We start from the raw sequence: 11,114 nt of genomic DNA on the forward strand, positions 1-11,114 counted from the left end.
TAAATTAATAAATAGAATAACAGGATAGAATAAATAAGCATAAAATAAATAAACGTCAAGTAAAAGCTAAATTAAAAAGTTGGATCTTGAGCCTGTTCTTAAAAACATGTACGTTCTCTGCGGCCCTGAGCTCCTCCGGCAGGCTGTTCCACAGATGAGGACCACACCACTGAAACGCTGCCTCTCCGTGAGTATGTGTCCTGACTTTGGGAACAGTCAAAAGGCCATGGACTGGCAGCCTGTCCAGGGTCTACCCCGCCTAAAAAAACAGCTGGGATAGGCTCCTGCACCCCTCCGATCCTTATGATGATAAAGTGGCTTGGAAAATGATTGAACAAAAAATAAATAAATAAGTTTTTGATGTCACAGAATAACAATGTAATGGCATTTTGTTTTGTTTTAACAGATCATGGCTCAGCAGTGGACTGTTGGAGAAGTATCTCTTTGGCTTGGGGAAAATGAATTGGCAGATTATCAACAGGTAAATGGACTGGTTCTTATATAGCGCTTTTCTACTCTGTCCGAGCACTCAAAGCGCTTTATACAGCTAATTCATTCACCCAATCACACAAGCACTTCTAAGCTTTAGTGCTAAGTATCTAACATTCATACACATTCACACTCCGATGGATGCATCGGAGAGCAACATGGGGTTAGTATCTTGCCCAAGGATATTTGGCATGCAGACTTGAGCAGCCTGGGATTGAGCCACCGACCTTCTGGTTAGTGGCTGATCCGCTCTGCCACCTGAGCTACAGCCACCCCAGGTCTTTGTAGGTGAGCATTTCTATGGATGTGCCATATCAGTGTCCACGGTGCTCCACAAGAAAACCAACATATGAAAAACTGCTGAAACATCAACAGATATACCATGAAAGTAAATGAGGATTCTTCATTGTCTGCAGACTAGAAGACTGTCCCAGAAAGTTTTTGTCTGTGAAATCTTTGAAAAATCACATAAGGAAGAAACATAAATATCAGAAACAAGGATTAGAGTCTGCCCCAGACTGTGACCCTGTCATCCAGGAAACTGTTGAATTTCCCCAATCATCTGAACGAGCTCTGAGTGAACTTATAGAGAACTTTACATGGGCCAGTTACACCATACACTGGTGTGTTTATACCCAAGCTGCATTTTCTGCTACATTATCCTCGGCTCATCCTTGATTATGGGTCACTCCGCTCTCATTGGTGCATGAGGTTTGAAGCCAGACATCAATTTTTCAAGACAGTAGCAAGAATCACCAATAACTATATTAATATTTGTCAGACTTTGGCAAAGAGGAATCAGCTTCGTCAATGCTGGGAGTGGCAGCCTGAATGGATCATCAGGAGCGATCATACACAAGCAGCAGTTAATAACTTATCACTTCAAGAACTTCCAGTGAACTTGCAGATTTGTTTGCAGAACTTGGAGACAGCCGTTACTGTGGATGAGAAACTCTGGACGAGTAAATGCATCATTTTAAACTCTGTAAAATATGCAGTTGGAGATTTCTTCATTTTGGAACTTGTGCATGCAGAGCAAATTCCACTGTTTGTAAAAAAAATAGTCCTGATTGTGTATATCAGGGCAAAATGGTTTCTTGTTGGAAGACTTTTTACAACACTGGAGTTTATAAGACACCTTCAATCATACCACATCAGAGAGACTGATGATCTGTTGATATTCAAGCCTGGGGATGAGGTAGACTTTCATGCTTTGGACGCATACAGATGTGATGGTCAAGACTTCATTACACTGATCCACCGACCTTTTAAGGCAGTTCATACCAAAGTTAGGTAAGATACATCCTAAACCATGACTTTTTAGTTAGGAATTGTCAACCACTGTTAAAATGATTTTAACCACTTTTTGGCTATTCCACATGTCTGTCATCATCTACAGTCACTAATGAACGCATAGCTGTCTTTTTAGTAATGTTTTATGATATTTTTATTCTTTATCTTCGAACATGCTCATTTCTGTTTTGATCGTGTCTTATTGTTTTTCTGTGACACAGACAATGAAATCGATGGATCGACTCTTCTGCAGATGACTGAAAGAATGAGTGAGCGTCTTTTTCCAAAAGTGAAAGACCAAGTGAAATTTTTGTCTGCTGTAGAGAAGCTGAAAGAGTGAGTCTTAAGTTGACTGGACATGATTCACTGAATTGTACATTCATACAATTCAGTGTTTCCCCTCCCCTAGGTTTACGGTGTTGGAGGGTGGGGGGCAAGGGGTTGACGCAAGCCCTGTACTGTTTCTCCAGCGTTGATGTGCATCACACACCCATTTACTTTCAAAATTGAAATGTCACAGCCACTCTTACTCTCTGTTATGATTCTGTTTCTGTAGTTCAGCAGCTGTTATTGTACGTTTTAAATATGCGGATATTCCTGATGCAGGATACAAGGACACGCATATTCATGTCTTGTAACAAACTCTAAACATACTTCTTACTTCTTCTTGCAGTGGAAGGCAACACAAAGAAAAGCATACTGTGTCAGCACTCCAACCTATGTTTAACTGCAAAGTGCAGTTTTGTCCAGCTGTGCTCACTGCGTTGACCAATAAAGATGCAGCACTAAAGTCACCCACCAAGAGCAGACTCAAAAACATGCTTATTCAAGCACTGTTTGACCACTTGAGTAATGAGACAATGTAAGTCTATATATAATTAAGATTTGATTCTTTTAAAATACAGTATGTACATCAGAATTTAAGTTCATCATTCAAAATTTGCAGGTATCCCTCTCATGTGCAGTATGTAGAGCTTCTGAGGACTGTCCTTCTGAGTTTTCCTTTCTTGAAGGAGAGTTATGGCTCTGGATATGTAAGTATTCCTGAAAAGCAAACATTGATAAAATTGTCCAACAAATTGTCTTTGAATTGCCTAATTATTGGCTAACGAGTGTAACATGCTAACATTTTCATTGTTACATATTCAGAGGTTATCTGTTCCCTTGTGGCCACTACAATACAAGTATTAGTATTGTGATTTTTGAGGCAGATCTCGTCCAGTATGGTCAAACAATAAATAAAATATCAATTGCTCTTTTAAATTAATTAATGTTTCATTTCTCTGTGAATTCTCAAGTGAATGGTGTGAAATTCAGCATTATATTAGCTCTGTTTGCCTTTGTATCAGGATAGTGTAGTTTTTGTATTTAAAAAATTAAATTTGAAAATAGGGCAGGGATAGCTCAGTAGGTAGTGTGGTTGCCCCATGATCGGAAGGTCAGGGGTTTGAATCAACTGAACGGCTACCCTGAGGTACCCTTGAGCAAGGTACTGTCCCTACACACTGCTCCCCGGGCGCCTGATTAGTGGCTGCCCACTGCTTCACTGAGTGAATGGGTTAAATGCAAAGAGAGAAATTTCCCTGTGGGGATCAATAAAGTATACATTATTATTTTTATTATTAAAAGGTAGAGGTATTAACATATAGACTGAAAGATTATGATGAGTATGCTTGTAGGACATAATGCCATTGATACTTTATCTAATCTTTATCTACCTTTTATAGTGTATGTAGCCAATCTAAGGTGCTCCAAACCTTTATATCATGTGTTCGATCAACTCCTAAGAGTTAAAGAAGAGATCTGTAAATAGGAACTAATTAGGTTATGACATGATTACAGCAAACCTACCAGCTTTATGTCACTCAAAGTTTTCTGGTAAATGTCTTGTATAAAGGGAGGACCTAGTTGCACCTATTTATGAATAATTAGTTACATTTTATCGTTTGTAGGATGTTCTGCATGAGTCTCTCAGGAACAAGTTTAAAAAGGAAAGAAGACCACTAGTAGACGTAGAGGAAATTGAAAAAATGAGACAGAAATACTCAGTTCCAAATTCAGGAAGAAAAAGATCATCAGATATCCAGCCCTGTATCCTTTTGAAAAAACCAAGGCAAGTTAAATATGCTCAATGTTTGTTTGCCATTTTAAATTGTACATAAAAGTTAAAAGTATTGTTTTGGGTTTTTTTCTCTCAATATTTGCTAAACTTTTTAATAACCAGGATATCAATCCTCTTGACGATGGGGAGGATGAAAGTAGCACCGACCAACATGTATCAGTGATTAAGCAAGAGTGCCAAAAAACTAGGCCAAATGTGGATGTCATTCGAACGCACCTCAGGAAAATACAGAAGTACAGAACACACTACGTTCTTCAGCATACTACTGAAGAGGTTCTACGAGAATTCCCATGTCTCACTATCCCTGTTGTGGTGAGTGTTTTATCAAAAACTGCAGCAAAAAACAACAATAACAATAGTGCACGGCAAAAACACGAATATGTACTGATGTGCTGCACATTTATATAGACTTCTAATAATCACGTACCTACAGGACAGGCAAAGTGACTGAATCAGCAGATTTATTTCATGAGTAATAAAAGTACACTAACAGAACACTAACAGAAATTGCAACATTGACTATGTCTTTCTCTTTGGTTTTATTTTCATGCTACAGGATAATTTTGGACCAATCTGATGCCAATGATAGTTTTTTGGGAAGAATAGTCTAAACATCCCTTTTGCACAGCAATGTGTACTTGAGAATTAAAGTAAACAAATGCAAAATTATAATTTGTTCTCTAATGATAATTGATGTGTGAAATAATGATTGTTCTGGTTTGCTATATAATGGTATATATTATGGTACAAAGCTAATATGTATATGTTTATCCTTTATTTTAGCTTCTTGAAGAGGCTTCCATGTTACTTAAAACTGATGTGGACAAAAAAGTAATCCGAGGATTCAGTAAGTTGGCAGCGAAGCTTGTGTCAATAGCCCCAAACAGCAACCTTAAAAGCCTCTGCTTAAAATCTGTTGATGAGAGCCAGACAGACACTGAAAGAAAAGGTGAGGGCACTTGGCAATAATGGGCAAAAACATTTTTAACTCCTATCTCAGATACCACTTTTTAAGGTTTCACATACAGCACATTAGTAAACACAGTGTCCCTTACAATATCCACGGACGGACGGAAGGACGGACGGACTGAGTGGCTGGCTGGCTGGCTGGCGGAAACGACAACATAACATCAATGACACGACAAAGAACTGGTGAAACCGAGGAACTTAAATACACAGGTTGAATGATGACAATGATTGGAAACAGGTGAGTACAGGGCTGAACATAATCTGACTAATGACACAAGCTGACACGGTGAACAAACAGGAAGTGAAACAGGCAGTGGCAAAATAAACTGAACATGAACAAAACTGAAAGCACTGGGTCGATGACCCAGGAACCCTGACAGTACCCCCCCCCCCCAAAGGCCGGCACCCGACGGCCAAAAGAAAGAAAAACCAGAACAGGGCGGGTGGAGGGGGCCCAGGACGGAGGGACGGAGTCCAAAACAGAAACAGTTCAGGTGGGCGGCCACGTGGCCGGCGGCCGAGACGAGACGGTTCAGGAAGACGGCGGCGGCCGCTGAGCTGGTCCGGTGGGCGGCCGCGAGGAAGGCGGCGGCGGCCGCGAGGAAGGCGGCGGCGGCCGCTGAGCAGGTCCGGTGGGCGGCCGCGAGGAAGGCGGCGGCGGCCGCTGAGCAGGTCCGGTGGGCGGCCGCGCCGGCGATGACGTCCAGAACGTGGCTGGGGCGACGGCGCGGCAGCCGCAGGACCAGGCAAAGCAGAGGCTGACGCCGAGGCTGAGGCTGGCCCAGGCGAAGTGGAAGCTGAGGCTGGACCAGGGGAAGCAGAAGCTGAAGCTGAGGCTGAGTCTGGACCAGGCGAAGCAGAAGCTAAAGCTGAGGCTGGCCCAGGCGAAGCAGAAGCTGAGGCTGAGTCTGAGGCTGGCCCAGGCGAAGCAGAAGCTGAGGCTGAGTCTGAGTCTGGACCAGGCGACGGCACGGGAGCCGGGGGTGACAGAGCCACAGCTTTAGGGCCAGCGGGCGCGGAAGCCCCTGGCTGGAGACAGGCAGGGCCAGCGGGCGCGGAAGCCCCTGGCTGGAGAGCGGCCGGGCCAGCGGGCGCGGAGGCCCCTGGCTGGAGAGCAGGAGGGCTCACAGCTGGCTCTGGGTGCTGTGGCTGCAGGTCCGGGAACTGAACAGGGTGGTGGATGAGTGACTGAACTGATTGGACTGACTGGACGGGAGGCGACTGGACTGACTGGACGGGAGGCGACTGGAGAACAGGACACTGAGCTACAGGGGACGACTGGACTGACTGGACTACAGACTGGACAGACTGGAGGACGGGAGGAGACTGGAGGACAGGGAACTGGAGGACAGGAGGAGACTGGACTACAGGGGACAGGAGGACAGGAGGAGACTGGACGACAGGGGACAGGAGGGAAGGCTGAACAGCAGGTGAGGGAACTGACTGGAGTGAAAGCTGAACAGCAGGTGAGGGAACTGACTGGAGTGAAAGCTGAACAGCAGGTGAGGGAACTGACTGGAGTGGGGAAGCTAAGGGATGAACAGAGGTTGGCGATGCTAATGGCTGAGCTAACGACAGAGTTACCGAGGGGGATAAAACTGCAGCCTGGGCTAATAAGGCTGGTGCCTGAGCAGGGGACACCTCAGCTAGCCTAACCAGTGATAGTGCCAGGGCGTGGAAAGCTGAGTGAGGAGGTGGAGGAAGTGGTGAAGTAGCAGGTGGACTGGTTAGCTCTTTCAAGCCTCTAGGGAGGTCAGGCTGGGTTGAGGCTGCCCTCAGCCTGGGCGCTGGGACAGGCACGGGAGGTGGCTGGACACCAGTTACCCCCCACCCGGGAAAAGAGAGCGGATGTGGAGGTAGACTGCGTCGCAGCTGCCTTCTTCCTAGGAGCTGGCACAGGTGTGGGTGTAGGCTGGGCCCTAGCCATCTGAGGTGGTGAAACGGCTGAAGGGGAAGGCCGAATCTGGGCCGCCGTGCTGGTGGGAAATGGCTGAGTAATGGGTGTGAAAATAGTGACTGGGTGTGTGATACAGGCAGGTTTATCTGGGATTGTTCTGGTCCTTCTGCCACCACCATTTATAGTCTTTGGAGGAGCAGAGCAGAAAAACTCTTCCCAGTCTACAGAATCCTCCAGGAGGGAAACATCCCATGAATCAGAGATGAGTCTATTAGTTAATCTGGGTGAAGAGTCAAATGAGGAGGGTGGAAAACAGTTACCGGAACTCACCACCGGGAGTTGCTGAAAATAGTCCGTGTTATGGCGGCGTGTGCCCCGCTTTCTCCGGGAAGAGGAAGCGGGCGGGGTACACAGCCGAGCCTCTGGCGCGGGAGCCTCTGTTGAGCCGAGGTGGGAGGCATAGCCGCTGTGCCGTGGCGAAGTGGAGGATCCGGCAAATGAGGCAGGTGACGTGTGAGCGAGGAGCGGATCCGCGAGAGGGGGAGCCGCCGAAGCGCGGCGCGAAACGCCCACTCTCCGCGGCAGATGCTCCGGTGCATGGGAGGTAGCAGGTGGGTGAACGCGGCGTCTCCGAGGCCCGCCCAGAGCCAAGCGAGTGCCCTCGAAGACGTGCTCTCGCTCCGCGAAGAGCCGCTGTCTCTCCTTGAGCTTTTCCGCCCACAAGGAGAGCGCTGCCTCCTGCCGCTCAAAAAGGTCCGAGTCCGCTGGGTTCCAGTCGTGTCTTCGTGGCACGGGTCGTGTCATTCTGTCAGGCGTGGTGTGGAGGCGAGGAAGAAGGAACCCAAACGTAGGACTCACAGGTAGGTGAAGACTGGTGTTTATTGTGATGGCGTGAGCAAACAGAACAGAGGTAGGAAATGGCTGGCTGGCTGGACGACTGACTGAATGAATGAATGAATGAAGGAAGGACGGACGGACGGACGGACGGACTGAGTGGCTGGCTGGCTGGCTGGCGGAAACGACAACATAACATCAATGACACGACAAAGAACTGGTGAAACCGAGGAACTTAAATACACAGGTTGAATGATGACAATGATTGGAAACAGGTGAGTACAGGGCTGAACATAATCTGACTAATGACACAAGCTGACACGGGGAACAAACAGGAAGTGAAACAGGCAGTGGCAAAATAAACTGAACATGAACAAAACTGAAAGCACTGGGTCGATGACCCAGGAACCCTGACAGACATTTCTCCTTTCTCGTCTCTGCACTGATGTACTTTAAGATTTAACTGATACACCCTCGATGCTATATATATCTCTATGAGGATTTTCAGTCATTCACACAATGTTTATCCCAAAAAATGTTCAGTGGCAGCTAGACTTGCTCTGCAAGTTCTTTAGGACTCAAATTATTTAAAGCTAGCAACTTACAGAACTGAACAACATTTTGGGGGTTTTGTATAAATGCTTAACATTTACACTGAATTACACTGAAAAGTTAATTAGGTATACATTTACTGCACTAATGCTTATGTTCTGCAAGACATTCAACTCCTGATGAAGGTACTCATATGGCCTTTACTGCTTTGTATTAACAAAATTGGCCAGAAAATATTTACATATTTCTCTTTATTTTCCAGGTCAGATAGTAAACACAGCTGTTCTTCTCCTGCCATCTATTTTCAAAGAAAATGCCGCTCATCTCTCCGTCATAAATAAGGTAAATTTAGATTTTTTTTGGTATGGTGAGGGGGGGTCTAAAACTAATCCAGTATTTTACAGGAGTTTCATACTTTCATTGGGACACCTGTTGTTTATGCTTATTTAAACTATACTCCTCATTTCAAGAATTTAATTTCTGTTTCAGGATCCACACAGCCCAATACCTACAATCGTACTCAGCAGCAGTGACAGCAAGCCCTTGAGTGATTCAACTGAGGGCAATGTCCAGATGGATGGACAAAAAATGATTCTGGACAGTGGGGAAATTGACATTTCATTGGCGATGGGTATTGTCTTCTCCCTGTACCATAACTACAATGTTGCCTATCCAAGTGAACTAAAAAAGACATTTTGCTTTTTGGAGGCATTTGTTCTCAACTTGGGAACTCTGACTACACCTGTACCAGTAGCTGTGCAAAGAGTGGCAAATGCATTAAATATCTCCTAGATTGCCAGCATAGTGCAGGTGAGAGACTGAAATTGTCCCAATGTGGACTAACAAAGGACCATGAGTCCCACATTAAACTTAACTTACATAACTTAAGGCTGCAGTTCATTGATAATTTAAATAAAAAGATTGTTCTTGAAATAGTTTTACTGAAAATGCAAACATGCTGATGAAAATGTGTTGTTTAATTGTCTGTTATGAAAGTATTGCTATTTCTAATGTAATGATTGTTGTTTTATCTATAGTATAATATTTATATGTATTTATTTATAGTATAGTAAAGATATTCAATTATTACTGTTTAAATGACTTATATGCTATTATTAGTAGTGGTGTTGTGCTTAGCGTTAAAATGCCTTTTTGTCTTTTTCTGTAATACAAAGTGCCAATAAAGCATTAATATATGTCTATGTGCTTGTATTTATTTTACCCTACTCTAGTTAATTCAATTTAAGATGCATTTTATTTTGAAAGATTTAAAATGGTTCTTTAAAGAACCACTCAGAAAATAGTTCTTCAAAGAACCATTAAAAAAAAAGGTTTTTTGAAAAACCTTTAAAGGTTCTTTAAAGGGGATTTTTTCAAGTTTTTGTAATGCGACAGGTTAAAGAATTAACATTCAGCTTACCCTCTGAAATGTCAGTGTGCATCTCAGATGTGTTGTTGTCATCAAGGATGATGTGACGTACCAGCCAATCCATCACCGCACCCAGCTGCAAAACTGTGACTCAATCTGCTGTGGTGGCATTAAAGTCCTGCCAGTTTACAGCGGCTGATTTGGTCCCTAAAATCCAGAGAGTAATTATTCATGGTAAGGAATTCATGTGGACACTAAGCGTGTGGGCAGGCAAGGACATTTAAACAGTGAGGCTGATGACCTACCATTTCTTCGTGTGACTGCTTCTGGTCTAAAAGGGACTCCAATACCAAAATCGATGAATTTGACACATAGAAATGCTGGATGATCAGGCGATGTGTCAAACACAATGTTTTCTGGCTTATTGTCTCGATGGTAGACACCCTTGGATTGCATTTCAGTGGCTGCATGTACCAGCTGTCTCATTATGACCAGACAGACAAATGAAAAATACGTTCAAATAATCAGATTTACATTGTCCATTAAAGTTTGCCATATATGTTATCTTGCCACTCGCTGACCTTAACCTCCCTCTCGTGCACAAAGGTTCTTCTGTTTGCCAGGTAGACTTCCAAGTCTATGTTTTTTTGGCCTTTCAAAGACCATGATGAGTTCGTCTTCCAAGTCATACCAGTCGTTTTAAGCGGGCGTCACATTGCTGCTCGTAGCCTCTGGTCCTGCCCCCACTATTATTAGCAATGCCACCTCCTTGGGAATCTCGGTCATTTTACCATTAAGAAGCTTGAGAAACAGAACATCGAGGTCAGTGTTCAAACATTAGGCTGTTTGAGGAACACGTTGGGGGAAAACAACAGAAAAAGACAAACATTTCTTACCACTGGTAAGTAGCTGACTAAAAACTGAGCAACATGCTTAATCACCACCTGCATTACAGAGAAAATGTGTTTTAGAAAAAGAGAACAGGAGGAACTAGAAGAATTGTAAAGTGCACACATAAGAAGCCATACTGGGAAATTGTCTTCTCTGCGTTTTCCAAAGAAGACAGTCCCAAAGCCTCCTTCACCCAGCTTATCCTTCTCTTCGTATTTTTCTTCAAAGTCCTCTACAGAGAGACAAAACAAATTGAATTTAACAGGTAAAGGAGACTTTACTCACCTAGATATTTACGCACACCCACAGCACGTGGTGTGGTAAAGGTCGGCCAAGATTTTGACCACATGTCAGAAACTGGATCAAAATTGGACTAAACTCACTTGAACTCTGACTTTGTCTGCACTTAGAACTATCACAAGACATTAAAACAAAACATCGGGCATTGATGACATCACAGGAATCTAACATTCTAATCTATGCAAACTGTCTCCATGGCTACATAATATCAAATTAAATCATAGCAAAGGAGTAAAAAGCAGGATCAGTCTTAGGGTGTATGTTACATGTTTGCCAGTTTGGATGAGTGAGTGCAATACTTCATCGGCCTGTGTTGTAGCAACCTGTTGAACCTGCTGAGAAACTTTTCTTTGTCCACTCTGCCCCAAACTTCACATGCTCCATAAAAGTCGAGGCCC

The 11,114-nt window shown here is 44.0% G+C and overlaps 1 protein-coding gene across 1 annotated transcript; it reads left to right on the forward strand.

Annotated features, from left to right (window-relative positions):
* Nucleotides 1–409: 409 nt before the first annotated feature.
* LOC148094641 (sterile alpha motif domain-containing protein 3-like) lies at nucleotides 410–9,043 on the forward strand. Its single transcript, XM_087837498.1, has 10 exons — nucleotides 410–481; nucleotides 768–777; nucleotides 2,004–2,118; nucleotides 2,456–2,644; nucleotides 2,729–2,816; nucleotides 3,735–3,899; nucleotides 4,007–4,216; nucleotides 4,688–4,853; nucleotides 8,419–8,498; nucleotides 8,646–9,043. The coding sequence occupies exons 1-10, from the start codon at nucleotides 410–412 to the stop codon at nucleotides 8,946–8,948; spliced, it is 1,398 nt and encodes a 465-aa protein (XP_087693624.1). The 3' UTR covers nucleotides 8,949–9,043.
* Nucleotides 9,044–11,114: the final 2,071 nt, after the last annotated feature.

This window comes from Neolamprologus brichardi, unplaced genomic scaffold (assembly GCF_056152115.1).
Source record: "Neolamprologus brichardi isolate AB-2024 unplaced genomic scaffold, ASM5615211v1 NODE_ptg000033l+_length_6344489_cov_1, whole genome shotgun sequence".
NCBI lineage: Eukaryota > Metazoa > Chordata > Actinopteri > Cichliformes > Cichlidae > Neolamprologus > Neolamprologus brichardi.

Bases quoted from the DNA above. Each gene is read 5' to 3' on its own strand.
- LOC148094641 (XM_087837498.1), top strand. From the start codon at position 410: ATGGCTCAGCAGTGGACTGTTGGAGAAGTATCTCTTTGGCTTGGGGAA. The intron at 3,900-4,006 runs GTTAAATATGCT...TTTAATAACCAG, and splicing joins TTTTGAAAAAACCAAGGCAA to GATATCAATCCTCTTGACGA. The intron at 8,499-8,645 runs GTAAATTTAGAT...TTTCTGTTTCAG, and splicing joins ATCTCTCCGTCATAAATAAG to GATCCACACAGCCCAATACC.